The sequence below is a fragment of the Canis lupus genome, chromosome 32 (genome assembly GCF_048164855.1).
Source record: "Canis lupus baileyi chromosome 32, mCanLup2.hap1, whole genome shotgun sequence".
NCBI classification, from domain to species: domain Eukaryota; kingdom Metazoa; phylum Chordata; class Mammalia; order Carnivora; family Canidae; genus Canis; species Canis lupus.
Window position 1 is genome coordinate 11,343,040 of NC_132869.1, and position 23,038 is coordinate 11,366,077.

Below are 23,038 nucleotides of genomic sequence, written 5' to 3' on the forward strand. Positions count from 1 at the left end.
TCAGTCCTGTGGTGTGAGCAAAAAGATGGGGCCACCCTGCAGGCTTCTCCAGGCAGAAACAGTCCCATCCACCTTGGAGGCCTCACATGAAGTAAGCATGGATATTTGCTTAGTTGATCTGAACTGTGCATCCTGCTCCAGGCACCCCAGTATAGCCCCCAGGCTCCGCCATATTGGATTTCTCAGCCTCCCTGGTACTCAGACAATGCATGTACAAATAGTGAATGCATACTCTGCTTCCTGCCTAACTCCCAAAGGATGCCACCTCTCCGGGCTCCTGTCTCAACCTTCCTGCCATTCAGACCCGGTATCTTTCCAGCAACACCTCCAGAGCTGACTCCTAGCCTCTCTGCTTAGCTTCTGCTTTTTCTCTTTCTGCTGCTTGACTGGAGCCAGCTCTGGATAGTCCTCAGCCTGATGCCTCCTGACTCATTTAGGGAGACAGCTAGGTTTTCCCTGTTACCTCTCCTCTGGCATTCAGAACTAGTATTTACAACCTGGGCTCCTGTCGTTGGTGATGGAGGATGCTGTGTGTCCTAGTCTGGTGCCCTCCGTTTGGCCTCTGGCCCTTGCTAGATTATGAGCTCTAAAGCAGAACTGTGACCTTTGAATTCCTGAGGCCAGTTTGTATAGAAGGACAGAGGAGGTATGGACAGAGCCTGGTGGCTCAGGATGCTGACCCTCTGGTATATCACTTTACCTGCCCACCCCCACCCCCATCCCCCCACTGCCCATCCCTCAGGACAGATATGCTCCACACTCCATTCATCTGGCACTCCCAAAGGCTTTATCTACTTAGCTGCCAAGGAAAGTACTGGGCAACAGCCATGAATGGCTTCCAGAAAGCCCAGCTGTAACTGCACATATACTAGGGGTGTCCAAATGTCCCTCCTCATCTTCCATGTTCCTTGTCAGTGTCCCAAAGGGCCATTGCCTCTCAGCCCAGGATTCAGAGGTTCAGGGCAGGCCTGGCAGTGCTGAGGCTGCTGACAGTAGTCTCACAAGGCTTATTTCTGAGGCCGACTGAGTCTCCGGAGTTTCTTGAGTTCACTGAGCAGCTCAGATATAAAAGGCTGAGAGAGAAACAGGGGTGAGTGAGATCAAGGCATGGGGTCACACCCACCCACCACACTGCCCTCCCTAATCTCCCCCCGACCCCATGTTTCTGGAGCTGGAGAAGAGGGGAAGAACCTAGAGCCAAGCCTTCCTCTCAAATATTCCTTTCCATTAGCTGCCTCCCCCCTAGGCCCTTCTTACCCCCAGAGCAGCAGGGCATCCCTTACCTCTGTAGGGCGGGGACAGTTTTGGAGAACAGCCTGGGTGGAAGAGAGCAAAGAGTGGGTTCCTGAGCCAAAGCAGTCTCCCACAAGCCTCTATGCAGCCTCTATGCAACCTCCCAGGAGTCCTCCCTTCTGAATTGGTTCTCCCCATGCCACTCAGGGAGGCAAAACTTGGGTTCCTGGGTTCCTCCCACTCTAAGCCCAGCCCTACATTCTACCTCCAAGTGAGTCTTCTGTTCCTCTGTGGATAGTTCCATGAGAGCCTCCAGGTCGATCTCAGGCTCAGGAGTTGGTTGATCCTGTTTGGGAATCACATGGGGCTCAGAGAGGCCTTGCCAGCTGGTGCTGGAGTAAAAGTCACTGTCAGGGGCTCCCCCATTTCCTACCCTGCTTCTCATGTTCAGTCCATCTCCTCATCCTCCTCAAACCACCTGTTCATTCTTCCATTTAACACTTAGGACCTACTATCTCCTATCTGAAACAAGGCTAGAGTTCTTTAAAAAGAGTGTTTAATTTCAAAAGTTATGCATATTGTAGGTAAAGATATAAAATAGTACAGCTGTTTTGGAAAACAGTCTGGCAGTTCTTTAAAATGTTAAATATAGAGTTCTCATCTGGGACCTGGGTGGCTCAGTGATTGAGCATCTGCCTTTGGCCCAGGTTGTGATCCCAGGGTCCTGGGATTGAGTCCCACATCAGGCTCCCCACATGGAGCCTGCTTTTCCCTCTGCCTATGTCTCTGCTCCTCTCTGTGTGTCTCTCATGAATAAATAAATAAAATCTTAAAAAAAAAAAAGTTCTCATCTGCCCCAGCAATCCCACTCCTAGGTCTACTCTCAAGAGAAATGGAAACACAAACCTTTGCACATGAATGCCCATAGCATTATTCACAACAGCCAAAAGGTGAAAACAACACATATCTCCATCAACTGATAAATGGATAAATAAAATATAATGTAGCCATACAATATTACTCAGCAATAAAAGGAACAAAGCATTGACTCATGCTACAACATGGATGTACCTTGAAAACATTGTTAGTGAAAGAAGCCAGTTACAAAAGGCCACATATTACATGATTCAATTTGTATGAAATGTCCAGAATAGGTAAATCCATGGAGACACAAAGTACATTCGTGGTTGCCTAGGGCTGGGAGTGGTAGTGGTAAGGAATGAGGTGTGACTGCTAATTGGTACAGGATTTTTTCTGCAGTGATAAAATGTCTGAAAATTAAGTTATGGTTGTATAATCCCAAAGATACTTAAAACTTTAGGAAGTGTGCATTGTAAGTGGGTGAAATTGTATGGCATTGTGAATCATCTCAATAAGGCTATCTTCAAAAGTTATTATAGTCAGTGAAATAATTGAAACAATAGAATTTATAATTAAAAATGAAAGGAGCTCAGGAAAATGAGAAGACTCCCACAGACTGGGAGAAAATATTTGCAAAGGATGTATCTGATAAAGGACTATTGTCCAAAATAGACAAGTCTTGAAATTCAACAATAAAAAAGAAACAACCCAATAAAAAAAATGGGCCAAAGATCTGAGCAGATCTCTCACCAAAGAAGATATGCAGATGGCAAATAGCATAAGAGATGTTAAACGTCATATGTGATTAGGAAATTGCAAATTAAGACAACAATGAGATACACCACATACCTATTAGATTGGCAAAAAATCCAAATCCGAATGCTGGTGAGGATGTGGAACAGCAGGAACCTTCATTCATTGCTGGTGAGAATGTCAAATAGTATAGCCACTTTGGAAGCATTTTGGCTGTTTCTTACAGAACTAAACACACTTATACTATATGATCCAGTGATCAAGATCCTTAATATTTACCCAAGTGAATTTGAAACATAACCACACAAAAACCTGCATAAAAATGTTTATAGCAGCTTTATTCGTAATTACCAAAACTTGGAAGCAATCAATCTGTCCTTCAATAGGTAAATGGATAAATCAACTGTGGCACATCCAGACAATAGAGTATTACTCAGCACTAAAAGAAATGAGCTGTTAAGCCATGAAAAGATCTAAATGAACTGTAAACACCTAGAATAAGTGAAAGAAGCCAATCTGAAATTGGCCATACATTCTGTATGATTCCAACTATACCACATTCTGTCTGCAAAACCATGAAGACAGTAAAAAGATCAGTGGGATTAACAGGGAAAGTGGGATGAATAGGTGGAGCACAGAAGATGTTTAGGGCAGAGAAAATACTCTGTACAATACTATCATGGTAGATACATGTCATTACACATTTGTCCAAACCATTTGTCCAACACCAAGAGTGAACCAAAAGCAAACTATGAACTTTGGGAGCTAATGATGGATCAGTGTAGGTTCACTGATTGTAAAAGGGTACTGCTCTAGTGGGGGATGTTGATAGCGGGGGAGGCTGTGCACATGTGTGTGGGGGGAAGGGAACATGGGAAGAACTCTACTTTCTGCTCAGTCTTCCTGTGAACCTAAACTGCTCTAAAAATTAAGTCTATTAAAAAGGTGAATTTAAAGGTGTCAATTCAGGGATCCCTGGGTGGCGCAGCGGTTTGGCGCCTGCCTTTGGCCCAGGGCGCGATCCTGGAGACCCGGGATCGAGTCCCACGTCGGGCTCCCGGTGCATGGAGCCTGCTTCTCCCTCTGCCTCTGTCTCTGCCTCTCTCTCTGTGTGTGACTATCATAAATAATAAATAAAAATTAAAAAAAAATAAAAACAAAGGTGTCAATTCAATTCACCAAGTTTTAATTAACTTAGTGGTTTACTGCTTCATCAAGGACTTTCTTAAGTGAAAGTGGCATGGTGGTAATGACTTGTGTTAGGAGTTAGTTGGACAATTAGGTAGTCAGGGCCAGGATCCCCAACAAGAAAACAGCTGTCTTAGCTGGGATAGCTAAGACAAAACTGCACTAGAATTCTGATTTACAGCTTAGATGAGACCACAACAGCATCCCATCTAGCACCCTCTGCAGAAGTGACTTTTGCAAAACTGCCTGAAATGAAACAATTAACCATAAACCTCAACTTGTCACTATCACAAGTTGAGACGGTCTCCAAATGTCAGCCCAGAAGACCATTAACACGTGAACAATAACCTGATAGGTATACAGGTACACGATCAAAGCCCTGATTAGCACACCTTCGGGGACAATCCACAAGGGGCCCACACTCAGGATGCTCATTATAGTTCTGCAGAAGAGCTTATAAAACCCCCTAGATTTGAATGCCAAAATGGCAATCCTCTCGGGTCCCCACTCTCTTTGGAAGCTTTGTACTATTGCTCAATAAACTTTGCCTTCCTGCCCATCACGCTTTGTCTGGCTTACCTCTTCATTTTTCTTTTTTTCCCCCTATTTTTAATTTAATTTAATCTTTTTATAATAAATTTATTTTTTATTGGTGTTCAATTTGCCAACATACAGAATAACACCCAGTGCTCATCCCGTCAAGTGCCCCCCTCAGTGCCCGTCACTCATTCACCCCCACCCCCCGCCCTACTCCCCTTCCACCACCCCTAGTTAGTTTCCCAGAGTTAGGAGTCTTTATGTTCTGTCTCCCTTTCTGATATTTCCCACATATTTCTTCTCCTTTCCCTTTTATTCCCTTTCACTATTATTTATATTCCCCAAATGAATGAGAACATATAATGTTTGTCCTTCTCCGATTGACTTACTTCACTCAGCATAATACCCTCCAGTTCCATCCACGTTGAAGCAAATGGTGGGTATTTGTCATTTCTAATGGCTGAGTGATATTCCCTTGTATACATAAACCACATCTTCTTTATCCACTCATCTTTCGATGGACACCGAGGCTCCTTCCACAGTTTGGCTATTGTGGACATTGCTGCTATAAACATTGGGGTGCAGGTGTCCCAGCGTTTCATTGCTTCTGTATCTTTGGGGCCTCTTCATTTTTCAAAGTGCTCTGACCAAGACCACAGGCACTAAGGGAATAAAAGTTCCTGTAACACTAGTACAGGATGGTGCCACTTTCTTTCTTTCCTTTAAGTTTATTATTTAACTAATCTCTACATCCAGCGTGGGGCTTAAACTCACAACCCCAAGACCTCACATACTCCTCCAACTGAGCCAACCAGGTGCCCCCATTGCCACTTTCTCACTAAGGGCCACCACTGTTTTTGTATTATCAGTGCAAATGTCAACATAGTGAAAAAGACAATTGACATCTCAGTATTATTATTATGAAAATAACTGTAGGCCCTCTGAAAGGGTCTTGGGAACACCAGAGTCACCAGAATATGCTTCAAGAGCTGCTGTCTTGGGACGCCTGGGTGGCTCAGTGGTTGAGCATCTGCCTTTGGCTCAATCATGGGATCCTGCATCCCATGATTGTGGGATCCAGGATCAAGTTCTGCATCGGGTTCCCTATGGAAACCTGCTTCTCCCTCTGTCTTTGTCTCTACCTCTCTCTGTGTGTCTCTCATGAATAAATAAATAAATAAATAAATAAATAAATAAATAAATAAATCTTTTTAAATGAAGATTTTTTTAAACTTCTTTTTTAATTTTTATTTTTTTAAATATTTTTGAAATGTATTTGAGAAAGAGAGAGACAGAGATAGCATGAGCAGAAGGGGAGCAGTGGGAGAAGCAGACTCGCCACTGAGCAGGAAGCTTGATGCAGAGCTTGATCCCAAGACTCAAGGATCATGAATCTGAGCTGTAGCAGACACTTAACAGACTGAGATACCCAGGCACCCTAAATATTTATTTGTTTGTTTCTTTGTTTAGAGCACAAGTGGGGCAGGGAGAGGGAGAGAGAATCTCAAGCAGACTACCTGCTGACCACAGAGCCTGGACACAGGGCCCAATCTCACAACCATAAGATCATTTGACCTGAGCCGAAATCAAGGGTCTGTCACTTAACCAACTGAGCCACCCATGTGCCCCTGGAAATACCATTCATGTGTGAGGAAGGAGTTGGGGAAATATCTGTGTTTATATAGTTTAATGTAACTAATAGTCTTTTCCAGGTTGGATTTTGCTGCTGCTGCTGCTGCTGCTATTCTTCTTTTCCTTCTCCTTCTTCCTTTAAATGCTTGGTAAGTTCTTCTCATACTCATTTGAATAAATATTTGATATTCACCTTTACATTCTCTAGAGGTTTGATAATTTCACTTTTTCCTTTTGGTTATCTAATCCTTTAAAAACTATTTACTCAACAAACATGTGTTCAGTTACTGCTATTAATGTGGTACCATGAACTTGGGAATTTCAGTGAACAAAACAAAGATCCTGTCCTCCAAGAGTCCACATGTTAGAGGCAAGTGGAAGAAACATAATAGAAACAGATACAATAAGTAACAAGTATAATTTGTCTAACGGTTATTTGGAGGAACTTTTCAGACAACGGAAATGTTCCATATCATAATTGGGGTAGCAGTTACACCTGGCAAAGTGCATCCCAATATACACTTCAAATTTTATTTTCTGTCAGTTATATCTCAATAATGTTGGTGTTTTGTTTTGTTTTGTTTTTTAAAAAAAAGGAAAGAAAGGAGTGCCTAAGTGACTCAGTCACTTAAACATCTGCCTGTGGCTCAGGTCATGATCTCAGGGTCCTGGGATGGAGCCCTGAGTCGAATCGGGCTCCCTACTCAGCAGGGAGTCCGCTTCTCCCTCTCTCTCTGCTCCTTCCCCCTGCTCATGCTCTTTCTCTCTCTCATAAATAAATAAATAAATAAATAAATAAATAATCTTAAAAACGAAAAAAGAAAGAAAAAAGAAGCCTCACCTGTCCTCTCATTCCTCCAACTGCCAACAGGTAATCACTGTTAACAGTTTTGGTTCTTCCATACCTTTTTAAAATAAATAATGCTAGAGTTCTAAGTTAGGTCTTTCACCCTAAGCTCTAGACTTTCCTTTTTGCCTCCTTAGTTTCTAGCTCATCTGGTTCAGTTTTCATTCTTTTAATGGAGTGCATGCTATACACCAAGTGTTGTGATAAGTGCTAGGGCCATAACAGCAAGACAGACAGACATAATTTTGCCCTTGCAAAGCTTATTGTCTCCTGAAGGATACAGACAAATGAAATGGCCGTTATGACACAGAATGATAAGCACTCTGATAAGATATTTTGAGAACACATGGAAAGGGAACCTAACCAAACCTGGGGTGCAGGAAGGCTTCCTGGAGGAAATGACATCTAATCTGAGACCTGAAGGCTAAGTAAGAGTTAACCAGATATTTATATTTCTGGAAATTATGGAGTAACAGGGTCTGTATTTATTCTCCTACCATAAGGGACTAGAAAACTAAACAAAAATATATTAACAGTCATTAGACAACAGGTGGCTCAGGACTACCTGGGAGAGAAAGGAAACAGAAGAGGTAAACTCTGTAATTGCCCTGAATTTCCTCCTAGAGACAATTTCCAGACCACAGAGCAGAGAGAGTTCCCAAGCAGAGCACAATGGTCTCGCTATATTGATATGACAGACATCAGAGTTCAGGGTTGAGGTGGTTGGAAGTTGTTAGGCACAGTTGTGGAAAGGAGGCAGTCATGAAGAAAGAGACCTCCAGAAATCTGCATAAGGGTTCTGTTGGGTCTTTGCCGAACACAAGATGCACATTCATAGGGTAAAGCTTCACAAGGCCAGGTACTGTGAGGCCCCAAGGGCCCAGAGATGAACAGACCTCACACAGGACTGGGAAGAATATCAAGTTCCCCTCGCCCAGAGTGGACAGTCATCGTTTATCATGCAGGAATTCAATAGAGACCTCAGAAGGGCCATACTTTACTGGGGGTTAAATTATTCTCTAGATGAAAGGCTACTCTAGACTCAGCATAACTTAAAAACAAGCTTCAGAAGGATCAAACTGAGCCACAAGTAACTAAACTGCCTATTAGAACAAGGCCCAATGCTTTTTTTTTTAATTTTTATTTATTTATGATAGTCACAGAGAGAGAGAGAGAGAGAGGCAAAGACATAGGCAGAGGGAGAAGCAGGCTCCATGCACTGGGAGCCCGACGTGGGATTCAATCCCGGGTCTCCAGGATCGCGCCCTGGGCCAAAGGCAGGCACTAAAGCCCAAGGATCCCAGGCCCAATGCTTTAAGGAAGAAAAAAAATCCAGTTACCCAGTAAGATAAAATTCATAAAATGTCCAGTATCCAAACAAAAATCACTAGTCATACCAGAATCAGGAAATGTAACCTATAAAGAGAAGAAAAATCAGTTAATAGAAGCAGACCCAGAAATGACAGAGATGGTGGAATCAACAGATGAGGAAAACATGAACACAGTAATGAGAAAAATGAAATATATGGGAAAAAAACAAATGGAGCATCTAGAGATGAAAAATGCAATATGGGGCACCAGGGTGGCTCAGTCGGTTAAGCATCTGCCTTTTGCTCAGAGCATGACCTCAGAGTCCTGTGATCGAGTCCCACATGGGGCTTCCTGCCTGGCAGGGAGTCTGATTCTCCCTCTGCCTCTCTTCTGCTTATATTCTCTCTGCCTCTCTCTCTCTGTCTCTTTCTCAAATAATTAAATAAAATCTTTTTTAAAAATGCAATATATATTTTTAAAAGATTTTATTTTTAAGTAATCTCTATACCCAACGTGGGGCTCGAACTCACAACCCAGAGATCAAGAATCACATGCTCTACTGACTGAGTCAACCAGGCGCCTCAAAAGATACAATATTTTTAATGAAAAATTTACTAGATAAGTTAACAGCATATTTGGATGTTGCCAAAAATAGATCAGTTGAACTTAAAGATACAGTGACAGAAACTAGTCAAAATGAAACACAGAGAGAAAAAAACCTTCACAGGGGGCAGGCAAGGGAGAGGAAGAAGAGAACAGAGCTTTGATGACCTGTGGTATGATATCAAGTGGTCTAACATATGTGCAATTGGAATCTCAGAAGGTGGAGCGGGGGGCTGAATAGTAAAGCTGCATTCTAATTACTAGAATTCTACCTCTAAAAAAGTACTAGTTTGAGGGCGCCTGGGTAGCTCAGTGGTTGAGTGTCTGCCTTTGGCTCAGGTCGTGATCCTGGGGTCTTGGGATCAAGTCCCGTGTTGGTCTCCTTGCAGGGAGCCTGCTTCTCCCTCTGCCTGTGTCTCTGCCTTCTTCTCTGTGTCTCTCATGAATAAATAAATAAAACCTCTAAAAAAAAAAACAAAAATAGAAAGTACTAGTCTGGCCCCCCAAAAAACCTTTTCACATCACTTATGATATTATCCACATGTATTTTGAATATAAGGTATGCATATTACTGAGAGATTGCAGCTATAGTCTGAAATTGAGACTATGAGCTGATATCATAAGCCAGATTTTATTTTTTTTATAAACCAGATATTCTTTCTCTCAAGTATTTTTTTGAATTCTCAGAAAATGAGTGGATATATCAAATGACTCCTGCTGAAATGAACAAGTGTAAAATTGTGACTCAATATTTCATATAGCAGTTTCCTGCCAGATGCTGCCTGATTTGACTGCTTTCTAACCTTCACTCTATACTCATTCCCCTTCCTCCTGAACTCTCTGCCTTGAGAACCAGCAGTGGAGCAAGGCTCAGGGAGGAGCTAACAAGTGTCTGTTTCATATGTTCGTTAACCATACTTTTTTAAAGTTGGATGCCTGGGGCAGTCTGGGTGGCTCAGCGGTTTAGCGCCACCTTCAGTCCAGGGCCTGATCCTGGAGACCGGGGATCAAGTCCCACATCAGGCTCCTTGCATGGAGCCTGCTTCTCCCTCTGCCTGTGTCTCTGCCTCTCTCTCTCTCTCTCTGTGTGTCTCTCATGAATAAATAATAAAATATTTTTAAAAATAAAATTGGAAGTCTAATAGATTGTTTCTTAAGATGTCATCACATCAGAAGGGCTACATCAAAATGCCAGCTGCTACCAGGAAAAGATGCTATCATAGAAGCTATAGGAAAGGAATGTTTTCAAAACTCCAGAGTGGTCGACAATATCCTGTACAGTGATTGGTGCCCTTGGCAAAAACTCATTAGTGTTTATATCCTTGCTCAGAGCCAAATCCACACTCCACCTTTGGACAATAGGAATTCTAAGGCCCCAAGTCTGTTTGTTTTGTTGAACCCAGACTTGGTTCCTCTGAAGACCTCAGAGAAGGTTGCATATCCAGTGAGAAGAGGTGGGGCCCTCCAACAAAGTAAGGTTGGATTCCATCAAATCGAACTGAACAAGTATCAATGCATCCCTGCAACCATTGCCGGCACTGCTATCCAAGGTGGGTGTGTTGGGGAGAGCCTGCTGGGTGGAGACAGGCTCTATGAAGGTAAAACTGGGTCAGGCTAAGCCTGGAGACACTGTTGCCTCAATCTCTCCCAAGATGACCAGCCACCTGGGGCTTCCCCCACCACTTGGCTGCTTCCTGCTGAAAAGAGCAGGGATTGGGAGAGGAACTGCTGCCTGGCACCTTTGGACAATTGCCATGGCAACCACAGGCCAGGTATTTTATTTCCGTCATTGCCTGGGAGTGGTCCTCCCACATATCCTGTTTTCCAATGTTATGAGCTCTTTATTATATTGCTCTCTGCCCCCCCGTGTTGATCTTGCAAAACCTGGTGCTTTGCTTAGTGTCTTTCTCTGATGCCTAGAAAGTTTGCTCTGAGGTGTCTGAAATATGAGATTTTGTATGCAAGTGCCCAACAGTCTGAAACTGAAACTGATCCGGAGAGGGAGGGTGCTGGCAGTGGAGGCAGAGCAGAAGCAAGCCAAGAAAGCATGCCTCTCCTGCGCCCAGCTCAAGAGCATCTCCCTACCTACCCTGCACAAGTGAGCCCAGGACACTGCAGAGGACAGGGTCGACACCTGGACCAAACTAACACATGACCCAGTGAGCTTCACAAGACAGTCCGGGCCACATGCATCATTCTTCTCCACCCCCAACAGCAGGGCCACCGACACAGCCCTTACCTGGAAATGTGACAAGCCCCCCCCACTGTCCCCGAAAAGAAAAGATAGGAATGGAGTCAGGAAGGAGGCGAAAGAAGGACCCACGGTATGTAGACAAGGAGGACTCCTGGTCTCTGGCTTGGCACAGTGGTTCTCAGCCAGCCACATGCTAGAATTAACTGTGGAGATTATAAAGAAAGACAAGTGTCTGGGCCCCACCTTAATAGATTTAGTCAGTTGGGGTGCAGTCAGGTCATCAGGCTTTTTCTGAAGTACCTCAGGGGTGGAGACCCACTAAGCTGTTTACCTAAATGCCCAGGTTCCGCAGGCAGAGCCCCAGCTCCCGGTCTCCCGGTTGTGTGACCTTGGGCTCGTTACTCAACATCTCAAGCTTCCATTTCCTCCACGGTAAAACATACCTATCTAAGGGAGTGGGGGGACAGCCGAATGCGTAATGCATGTCAAGCGCTAGGCACTGTGCCTAACACAGAACTAAGTGTTCAGAATGTTATTCTCTCTCTCTCTCTCTCTCTCTCTTTTAAAGACTTATTTATTTATTCATAGACACACAGAGAGAGAGAGGGGCAGAGACACAGGCAGAGGGAGAAGCAGGCTCCACGCAGGGAGCCCGATGTGGGACTCGATCCCGGGTCTCCAGGATCACGCCCCAGGCTGCAGGCGGCGCCAAACCGCGCAACCGGGGCTGCCCTCTCTCTCTCTTTTTTTAAAGATTTTATTTATTTGAGAGAGAGAGAGAGAGAGAGTCACAGAGATACCTAGTTAGAACACGATGAGCAGGGAGGAGAGGGAGAAGCATGTTCCCTGCTGAGCAGGAAGCTCAATGCAGGACTCAATCCCAGGAGGCTGAGATCATGACCTGAGCCCAAGGCAGACACTTACCTGACTGAGCCACCCAGGCTCCCCCCAGAATGTTATTCCCATTGTAGAAACAGCAGTTGTTACTATTCTAGGATCCCGATCTTTAGTCATCTGAGGAAAAAAGTGCCACTTCTCGTGACAAAGGGCAGAGACCCGTCCTTTTCTCAGGGGGAGGTGAGAGGAGTCCGTCAGAGCCAGGGCCAAGGACTCATTCTAGTCCAGAGCTGTCCATTCTGAAGGGAAGGAAATACTCTCTACACATGCTGACAATATGGCAGCCACTTGCCACATGGGACTATCGGCATTTGAAACGTGGCCAGAGTCACCAAGGGACTGAACTAATTGTTTTATTAATTGGAAGGTAAATAGCTACACATGGCTGATAACGATAGTATTTGACAATGTAGCTCTCGACATGTATGTGTGTTGAGGATGAGAGTAAGACATAAAATAAATAAAAATAGCTCTTCTATCTCATTTGAACTTCAAAAAAAAAATCCCACAAAAGAGATATGACAGGCATTGATAGGTTCATTTTATAGATTAGGAAACTAAGTCTCGGGAATGTTAAAAAGACCTGGCCCAGATTTTTAAGGGCATTAGAGGCAGAGCCCAGACCAGAGGGAGGCAGATTTTGGGACTGCAAATCTATCTTCACCTGTTAGGAGAAGCTTTCTCTCCATGGGAGCATCTCACATTGGCCCTCCAGCTCCTCCTGAGGTCTCCCAGCAGGCTCTGTCCCAGGCACCCTGCCTTCTCCCTTGCTGCCTCACTGTCACTCACCTGGAAGAGCTCCTGAACCTGGGCGTCCACCCATTGCTCCATCTCCAGCCAGCGTTGGAGCTGGCCCCGGTCATATTTCACCGTCAGGCGGCTGGGTCTCCGGGACCTGGGCACTTTGGAGGGGTCGAGATGGGACTTTGACTCTGAGTCTGTGGATGACGTCCTCCTCCTCCCAGAAGTCCACTGGACCTTCTTAATTGGGTTCTCACCATCAGGGTTGGGAGATGTGCAGGAAGTAGGGCTTGAAGACAGCATGGAAGAAGGGTTGGCGTGAGCAAGGATCTGGGAAACACCACCGGTCAGAGCAAGGGTGCCAAGGAAGTGAGGAGACAGAGAACAGAGGGAGAGGCCAGCAGGGAAGAAAGGAAGGAGGAGGAGCAGAGGGTCAAAGATCAATAGGACTATCTGGCGATGGGAATGTCAGTTTCTTGGCTCTTTGCTGCCAGTGAGAGGCACTCCTGAGCTGTGCCCTAGCCCTCTTTTTTTGCAGCTACTAGAGCCCAAAGTGATATGCACTTCTGATAAGCAAAGGTCAAGAGCCTCCCATGCCTTGGGAGGAAGTAGGGACCCTTGGGTTCTGAGGGGTGCAAGGCTCTGATTGGTGCTCTGGCCAGTTGTGAACAAGACCGGAGTCACACTTGCCTGAGAGCCTGATGGCAGATCTAGTCTAGGACTAGATCCACCTGGGTCAAGAGGAGCTGGAGTCCATAGATCCTGCCGGAGCAGGGTCCTGAGCAGGTAGGAGTTCCTGCTCTGAGGGTGGCACTGATGGGGCCTGAGTGTCACCAGGAATAGTTGGACGAATGGCTATCCTTGGCCCTCATCGGACCCTCTTGTGTCTGGGTGTGTCTGAACGTGAGCTGCCTTATGAATAAGTGAGGGAAGAGGTGCTCCTCTGTCAGCCTGGTCCTGTGCTTGCAAAGGTAGATCAATCAAGCTTGTCTCCCAGGCCCATTCCCTAGAAGCAACTGCTTGGGAAGCCATGTTGATCATCACGTGACTCTCCCCTGACTCTTCTTCCTGATACTGAGGAAACCTGCAGACCTAACTTTTACCCAGGTGACAAGACTACTAGTTCTAAACATATAGTACTTGCATCGTAAAGGAAATGTATGTTTGTTTAGTCTTTTATAACAAAAACTGTCTTTTTTTAAAGATTTATTAATTTGGGGGATTCCTGGGTGGCTCAGCAGGTGAGCGCCTGCCTTCATCCTGGAGTCCCGGGATCGAGTCTTGCATCAGGCTCCCTGCATGGAGCCTGTTTCTCCCTCTGCCTGTGTCTCTGCCTCTATCTATGTGTGTGTCTCTCATGGATAAAATAAAATCTTAAAAAAAATTATTAATTTTGAGAGAGTGAGAGAGAATGAGCAGGAGAGGGAGAGGGAGAGAGAACCCAAAGCAGATTCTCCACTGAGTGAGGAGCCTGATGCGGGACTCAATCCCAGGACCCTGAGATCACCACCCAAGCCGAAATCAAGAGTAGGGTACTCGACTGCACCACCCAGGTACCCTGTAACAAAAATTTCTAAACTTTTTAGAAAAGTTACAGAAAAACACTGTCATTTTTAATAAGATGAACAGCTCAGAAGGACAAATGAACAAAAAATGAAAGTTTTTCTCCTCTCCCCAGCTCTACTCCCCAGAAGCAACACCAACAGCTTCTGTTTTAATTCCCCTGTGATCAACATTTATCCCTTTGTGTAGTATCATATATTTGTCACCCCTCCATTCTAAACAGTATCTCTTGTCTCCTCAATAAGAATGGGAAATTAACTTCATCATCCCCTTTTACTTTCTACATTCCAATTTTTGTTAATATATTTCTTTTTAAGTCTTGCAGTAATTAGTTTCCTTTAAAATGTTGAGTTTCTGGGGACCTGGTGGCTTAGTCAGTTAAGCATCTGCTTTCAGCTCAGATCATGATCCCAAGACCCTGAGATCAAGCCCCATATCAGGCTCCCTGCTCAGTGGGGAGTCTGCTTCTCCCGTTCCCTCTGCTTCTACCATTCCCCCTGCTTATGCTCGCTTGCTCACTCTGTCAAATAAATAAGTAAAATCTTTTAAAAAAATAATAAAATGTTGAGTTTGTTTCCAATGTATTGACCAAAACCATCCTACACTGACTCCTGAAAGAGAGCTTTATATAATAACTAACAGATGAGTCTTTTGCTTTTTAAGATTTATTTGAGAGAGTATGCACGCTATGAGATCATGACTTGAGCCGAAACCGAGTCAGATGCTTAACTGACTGAGCCACTCAGGTACCTCCAATATGATGAGTCTTTAATGATGAAAAGCTTTGGGGCTCTAAGTTGGAGGAGGTGTTTGAGGGCTGCACAACACGAAAGTAGCCTGAAAAGCCCAGACTTTGGAGGAAGGCTGACAGATCTGAGTTCAAACTCAGCTTTTTGCCCTGCATTGGCTTTATATAACCTTCACATTTCACAACCTCTCTGAGTCCATTTTCTCATCTGCAACAAAGCGTTTTGAGGGGGGTGGAATTAAATGAGTTGATATATATAATATCATATATGTTCAAATACAGAGTCCCTTCTCAGTAGACATCCATTCCCTTCCTTTCTTTGTCTTCTCATTCTCTGCCTTCCTGGTGAAGCTCTGTCTGCCAAAGGCTTGCTGACAGATTTTTCTGCAGTGGTTTCCTTCCTGGGCTTCTTTGGAATAGGGTAGAAATGAGCGGTGGTAGGGTGGCCTCTAGAATGCAGCCTGTAGACTCAGCTGTTATTTTGATTACCTGTTTTACTCTGTGATGGGCAGGCATTATTATGATAGTTCCCTCCATCTTCTGTTTCCTGTCTTGTGAAGAGTTTGGGAGTCCTTTCAGGAAAAGGAACCAGATCAGAAGACTCAATGGGTTTTGTTCATTCATTACCTCTTTCACTTAATAACAAAGATTTTATGAGTGCCTCTAGTAGGCCAAGCATTATGTTCCATCCTGGGGATTGGTGATCGAAAAGAAACTCTGTTCCTCCCTTCATGGAACTTATAGTCTAGTGTAAAAATAAACAAATGTTAATCAACCAATCAGATAAATGTAAAGCTACAATTGCATTCAGTGATCTGAAAAAAAAAAAAAAAAAAAGGCCAAAGGTACTATAAGAATGTCTACTGAGGATGTGACCTAGCAAGTGGTAAGAGTCTGATTTGAATTCTGAAGGATGAATAGAAGTTAACTAGGCACAGAGACCAGCAGAAGTGAATCTGGCGGAAGTCAGAGCAAATGCAAAGGCCCTGTGGCAGGAGGGAGACACTGAATACAAGGACTAAAAGGTCAATGGGACTAGAACAGAGAGAGGAGGGAGGGAAACACAAGTTCTGAGGCAGAAGGGACAGAGGTATCTACACAGGGTCCTGTGATCCATATTAAGGATAAAATTAGGACAGCCTGGATGGCTCAGTGGTTTAGCGCCACCTTCAGCCCAGGGTGTGATCCTGGAGACCCAGGATTGAGTCCCATGTCTTCTCCCTTTGCCTATGTCTCTGCCAATCTCTCTCTCTCTCTCTTTCTCTCTCTCTCTCTCTGTGTCTCTCATAAATAAATAAATAAATTCTTAAGAAAAAAAAAGAAATTTGCCCCAAAGTATATTTTATAGAACACTAGTTTCTTGGTCTACCAATAGGTATTGTATAAAAAGAAGAAAAAAATGATCAGGCAGCCCAGGTGACTCAGCGGTTTAGCACTGCTTTCAGCCCGGGGTGTGATCCTGGAGACCCAGATGGAGTCCCACGTCGGGCTCCCTGCATGGAGCCTGCTTCTCCCTCTGCCTGTGTCTCTGCCCCCACCTCTCTCTGTGTGTGTCTCATGAATAAATAAAATCTTTTAAAAAATGATAAAATTAAAAAAATAAAATTCCATTAAGGAATTTTTGTCCCTATCCTAAGAGCATTGGGAGTCACAGCAAAATCTTAAGTAACAGTGATGGGATAGGCTGACATGTTTGGCTTTAAATTTGCAAAAGATCACTCTGCCTGTTAAAGAGAGAATCAGAGGGTGCAAAAAGTCTGAAGGATATCAGTTAGGAGGCCACTGCTATGGGGCTTGACTGGGGGAGGTACTAGTGTCGGTAGTGAGAAGGGGACAGTGGAGAGCTACTTAGGGGGTACTATTTAGCAGAACTTGGTGATGGACTGGAGACACAACATCTGCAAACTTCATAGATGCCCACATAGGAACACGGACAAGTTCGCGCATGGAGCTTTTGTGAGCCTGTTTCCTCATCTGTAAACTGGAGGTTGGGGAGATTTTGCAAGAACATGCAGAATGGCTCCCATGAAGCTCAATGGCACACAAATGAGCTATGGCTATTATTTATGTGTAAGGCTCTTTATTAACATTCTTCCATTTCTACATTCATGCACTTCTCACTGACATACGCGCGTCACCATTCATCAGTTAGTTTGCCAAGATAAAGGAATCATGCCCCAAGATAACATGGAAAGAAAAAGCACCAAGACCACAGAGCCATATCAGGTTGGGCAAACAAAGAGGGTGCCAGTCTGGGCAGAGGCGAGGGTGTCTGCCCTGCTCCCCTGGCCTGCCCTAGGTCTCATGGTGGGATAAAATGAGCCTCAGACAGACACCATCAGAACTAGGCTATTCTTAAATGCCTCTTCTCTTATTAAAAATTATTTATAGTGGTGCCTGGCTGGCTTAGTCAGTAGAAGTTGTGACTCTTGATCTTGGGGTCATGAGTTCAAGCCTACATTGGGTGTAGAGATCACTTAAAATTTTTTTTTTAAGTTTTTTATTTTTTTTTAAAGAATATTTTTTATTTTTATTTATGATAGTCACACAGAGAGAGAGAGAGAGAGAGAGAGAGAGAGGCAGAGATATAGGCAGAGGGAGAAGCAGGCTCCATGCACCGGGAGCCCGATGTGGGATTCGATCCCGGGTCTCCAGGATCGCGCCCTGGGCCAAAGGCAGGCGCTAAACCGCTGCGCCACCCAGGGATTCCCCTAAGTTTTTTATTATAAAAGAAAAACAATCATTTTAGAAACACTTCTGAATTTTCTAAAACATTAAAAATTCCCCAAATTCTACCACATAAAAACCACCACTGCTAACTGACATTCTGGCAAATTTCTTTCTAATCTTTTATCTATGCAAATATAACACAGTTGAGAAAATGCTAATATACAATATGTAATTATTTGGGAAACTTTAAATACTATTATTATTATTCAAGAAATAAGTTTATATTTTCATTTTGTATTTTTATTTTTAAAAGATTTTATTTATTTACTATATCACAGCTTTAGTAGGTGGCTTAGCTGGCTCCTCTGGGGCAGGGATTCTCAGAAGGCTGCAAGTCAGGTGCTGGCCATGGCTGCTGGTCACAGACATCAGTTCCTTGCCACAAGGACCTCTCTAGAGAACTACTCACCACATGACAGTTAGCTTCCACTAGAACCAGGGCTCTAAGAGGAGGATGGTATGCAAGCAGGATGGAGGTCAGTCTTTTTGTATCCTAATCTAGGAAGTGACATCCCATGACTTTTGCTGTATTCTATTCACCAAAAGCCCTGTCACTGGGCCCAGTCACCCTCAAAGGGAGGGGATTACACAAAGGTGTGATACCAGCAGGTCTGGACCACTGGTAGCCATTTAAAGACCACCTACCACACTGGAATGTTGTGTGAGCATTTCTGACACTAGTAGAGTTCTTTCAAAATGCCTCTTTTAGGTATTATCCAAGAGGACCCATCTTTTTAAAATAAAGATTGAATAAGGATGCCTGGGTGGCTCAGCAGCTGAGTGTCTGCCTTTGGCTCAGGGCATGATCCCAGAGTCCCCAGATCAAGTCCCACATTGGGCTCCCTGTCTGGAGCCTGCTTCTCCCTCTGCCTATGTCTCTGCCTCTCTGTTTGTGTGTCTCTCATGTATAAATAAATAAATAAAATATTTAAAAAAAAAAGATCGAACCAATGATAGTGGCCTCACCTTGAAAAGTATTGCATTACTTTCCCCCAAATTCCTTACTAAAAATTGTTGGTTCTGCATTATCAAGAGAATTCATGGGCTTTGACTTAGAACATTAAAACTGAAATTTATTTAGGGGGGGCCTGGGTGGCTCATTCGGTTAAATGTCTGACTCTTGGTTTTGGCTCAGGTAATGAATGATCTCAGGGTCCTGGGATCTGGCTCCACCTCAGGCTCTGTGCTCAGCTGGGAGTCTGCTTGAGAATTCTCTCTCCCTCTGCCCCTCCCCCATTCATGGGCATGTTCTCTGTCACTCTCAAATAAATAAGTATTTTTTAGGGATCCCTGGGTGGCGCAGCGGTTTGGCGCCTGCCTTTGGCCCAGGGCACGATCCTGGAGACCCGGGATCGAATCCCACATCAGGCTCCCGGTGCATGGAGCCTGCTTCTCCCTCTGCCTGTGTCTCTGCCTCTCTCTCTCTCTGTGTGACTATCATAAATAAATTTAAAAAAAAAAGTATTTTTTAAAAACCAAACTGAAGTTTATTTATAAAATGTATTGTTTATGATCATTAAATAATTAAACTAATATTTATTCTGTAAATATCCCTCTATCGCAGTTACTATTGCTATATAACAAACCACCCCAAAATGTAAATGTATAACACAAACACCACCACTTATTTACTCATGACTCTGTATCTTGGGCGGGGCTTGGCAGGTGCAGCTGGTCTCTGCCAGGGAGCTCAACTGGGCCCCTGGCTAGAAGATGACTTCACTCAGCCAGGGTGGCTGTGAGATTAGCTGCATGCCTCTCACTCCCTCCACATCTCCCATCGTCCAGGGGCTGGCTCTCTTTGGGGGGCCTCTCTCTACTGCAAGGTAGTCAAGCTTCTTTATATCACAGCTGGCTCTAAGAGGGAAAAATGCAAGCATATGGTCACAGGGTACCACTTCTGTATGTCCTTTGGTCAAAGGAAAAGAGATTCAAAGGCAAGGGAAGATAGACACCACCTCTTGGTGGGAGGAGCAGTGTGCACACACAGGAAGGTGAGGTATGGTCTACCATCTTTGCTGGCCAGCTTTGTAGACAACCCAGCACACCTACTTATAGAAACCATCAGATCACCATCTGGGACAAGGCACTCAGTGTTCCTTTTCTAGCAGTCGTGTTAGGGACTGAATATTCTCACCAAAACACCCAATCCTAAGAGCAATGGTTGGTACCAGTGATATGGCAAATAAGAATGAAGCCTGTAGCAGAAACCCAGGCCTACTCTTCCCCAGCCTCACAGAGGAGGGTAAGCCACATGGTCTAACAAAAGAGTTAACGCATCCAGACAGTTCCTCTTGGGCTTGCAATAAACAATTAGAAAACCAGGGCGCCTAGGTGGCTCAGTCGGTTAACTGTCTGCCTTCAGCTCATATCATGATCCCAGGGTCCTGGGATGGAGTCCCACATCCAGCTCCCTGCTCAGCGAGGAGCCTAATTCTTCTTCTCCTTCCTACTTGTGCTTTCTCTCACTATCTCTGCCTCTCTCTCAAATAAAGATCTTTAAAAAAAAAATTAGGAATCTGGGAATACTTTGCAGAAAGACAGGGCAAAATCATGTAAAGAGCTCAAGACTGGGTAGTCAAGAGACCTGAAGTCTGGAGGTGACCTCTGCCGCACACTCTCTCTGTGTCTCTGAACAAATCAGGGACAAATCTGATCTGGATCCATTCCCAGGGAAGACTGTCAGGACCCAGGAGCTGGCTGGTTGTTTGCAAGGAAAGGCAGGGGGCACAGATAACTCCAAAGTGGCAGGGACAATGAGGCCAGGAGAGAATGTGGAGAGAGGAATGATCTGGGGATAAATATGATTTATGTAGAGGTTGTCATGATATATTTCTGTCTTCATTACAGAAGTCTTCCCTGCTCACTAAACGGAACTTGGAAAGTAATTTAAAAACAAGAAAGAAGAAAATGTTACCCCATCTTCCCACCATTCAATGTCATCACTTTCACCACTTGGGTGGACTATCCTAGTCTTTTTTCCTCTGTCTCGTGCAGTTATTCTTTTCAATATGTAGGAAGCAGCATAAGGTAGTGGGAAAAGTACGGTTTTTGATGTCAGAGATAGGAATAAAATCCTGGCTCTGTTACCCTTTTCAGGTAACATATATTGGGCACTCATGGTATCAAATGTTTGATCTGTATTAGCTCATTTAAGCCTCATAATAACCTACAAGGCCCCACATCGTGTTCAAGGAAACCAGCACAGAGGGGATAACTTGCCAAAGGCCACACAGACACTAAGTGGCAGATGAGAATTAAACCCAGGAGCCTGAGTCTAAAGGCCACATACTCAACCCCCATCCAGCTTTGCCTCCTGCTCTTCCCTCTGTGACCTGGATGGAGCTAGTAAACTTCTCTGCAAAATGGAAACTATTCTCAGAGTGGTTGTGAGCATAAGCAATCATCTGTGTCAAGTGCATTGGTTAGTATCTTAACTAAGGGTGGTTGCTTGAAACTTGAAAATGAGTTTATGCTTTAGGCAAGTAAAATCTGTGGTGAGGGTGGAAGGTCTGGCTGAAGTCAGAGTTGCAAGGCAGTAAAGCCCAGGGTTTAGGCACTAAAGCAATGGGATTTGCCTGTCTGGACGCCAATCTTACTCTGCCACCTGCCACATTACCTGTCGAAGCCTGTCTGTTCATCTGTATATTGAAGATAAAAATAGAACCTGCTTTCTTGGTTTGAGTATATGGGGCAATGTGTGGGAAGTGCTTAGGAACCTGAGGGTTTGGGCATTGTCAGTGCTTGATAAATATAGGTTTTTGTAATGGTGTGGATGGATATAATGATAAATTTATGGTTGTGTAATGTTAGCATAAGGTAATAGTCTCCTGTGTTAGGATTCTTGTGTGTATAAGGTATTGGGGGAGGCAGAAATCAACTCACAACAAAACCCTTTCTTCTCAGTAACTGCACAATCATTTGCTTCATTCCCAGCATAACATCACTGCCCTATGTCCACCACTGTGCCTGGGGCAGTGGAAGAAAAGCAGAAAATGCAAAGAAGGACAGACCCCAGATTCCACCCCCAACATCCATACTGTAGGCAGCTGGGGGGATATTGCAGTTCAGCCAGGAAAATGATCAAAGGATTGGCTAGAGGACCTAGTAGGTAAAGCTCCTCTAGATGAGAAATTAGGAAGAACGTTCCACTGGGCGGGGTTTGTTAAGTCATTGTGAAAAGGCGTGGAATCTCTTTTTTGGAAGAGCATTCTTAGGACCAATCTTGCTCTGTAGGAATGGTCTTTAAAAGGAGTTCTTCGCCCACTCTTCAAGGAGCCCTCGGTTCTGTGAAGGTCATTATCTCAACTAATTTGGTGAGCTGGAACCTCTAGCTTCCCAGAAGCAGGTGACCAGCTCCTGGCCAGGAGCACCCTCTTGGTGGGAGAGAAGACGGAACCTGTGTTCCAGGGGAGGAGGCAGCAGAACAGTGAGCTAACAAGGACTCCACTCCGACAGAGAGCCAGAATGTAAGTCTTAGTACAAGATAAAGAAGGACCTCAAACCAAATGGGACTCCTGCAGGTCCATCCGGGAAGCATGGAAGAGGGAATCGCCTGTAGCTCACTCTGGCAGGAAGGAGGGCTTCCCGGAGGTGGCAAGGGCGGTGACGCTGGAGCAGGCGTCCCGGATTCCAGTTCTCAAAGGTGCAGCCCCACAGCTTTGGGGATCTCTTCCCGCCACGAGATGGAAATGATTTCCCGGGGGCTGACGGCGCCGGCGAGATCCTGTGTGTCGGGCTTTCCCCCGTTTCTCCTCCCCCAGCCCTTTCACAAGCGCCTCGGGCCCGGGGCTGGGAATGGGGGCCTCGACCGGAAAGGGAGGCGGGAGGCAGCCGCCCCCGGCGCCCGCCCCCCGAGTGGGCGACTTCGCTGCAGCGTCCCGGCCCGTGCCGCCTCCGGGGATCGGGGATCGGGGATCGGGGATCGGGGCCCGGGGCCCGGGGCCCGGGGATCCGGCTGCACTTCTGGGCGCGGGGCCCGCCGCGAGGCTGGACTCGGCGGCGCGGGCGTGGAGCAGCCTGGAGGGACGCCGCCTAGGGCCGGGGCTCGGAGCCGCAGCCGGGGAGCAGCCCGCACCTGCAGGGGGGCCGCGGGGCGGCGGCTGCGCGGAGTTCGGCGGGGCAGGGCCCGCGGCGGTCGCGGCGTGTGGGCGGGGCCGGCGGTGCTGGGGCTCTGGTCCGCCCCGCCCCGGCCTCACTG

At 45.3% G+C, this 23,038-nt stretch overlaps 1 protein-coding gene across 2 annotated transcripts; it reads right to left on the reverse strand.

The window, feature by feature from the left end:
• Nucleotides 1-764: 764 nt before the first annotated feature.
• PPP1R14D (protein phosphatase 1 regulatory inhibitor subunit 14D) lies at nt 765-13,225 on the reverse strand. Of its 2 annotated transcripts, XM_072808174.1 has the most exons (4): nt 12,846-13,224; nt 1,499-1,579; nt 1,284-1,316; nt 765-1,073 (listed from the first exon to the last, which is right to left on the reverse strand). In XM_072808174.1, exons 1-4 carry the CDS (start codon nt 13,098-13,100, stop codon nt 1,008-1,010), a joined length of 435 nt encoding a protein of 144 aa, XP_072664275.1. In that variant the 5' UTR covers nt 13,101-13,224; the 3' UTR covers nt 765-1,007. The 2 variants fall into 2 exon arrangements, with proteins under 2 accessions (XP_072664275.1, XP_072664276.1); XM_072808175.1 differs by lacking the exon at nt 1,284-1,316 and having other exon boundaries at nt 12,846-13,225.
• Between the last annotated feature and the right edge of the window lie 9,813 nt (nt 13,226-23,038).

What these genes read in the sequence shown, in the direction of transcription:
- PPP1R14D (XM_072808174.1), bottom strand. Translation starts at nt 13,100, where the DNA reads ATGCTGTCTTCAAGCCCTACTTCCTGCACATCTCCCAACCCTGATGGT. An exon ending in AGGTTCAGGAGCTCTTCCAG is followed by an intron (nt 1,580 to 12,845) that starts GTGAGTGACAGT and finishes ATTCCCAAACAG; the next exon opens with GATCAACCAACTCCTGAGCC. An exon ending in AACAGAAGACTCACTTGGAG is followed by an intron (nt 1,317 to 1,498) that starts GTAGAATGTAGG and finishes TCTTCCACCCAG; the next exon opens with GCTGTTCTCCAAAACTGTCC.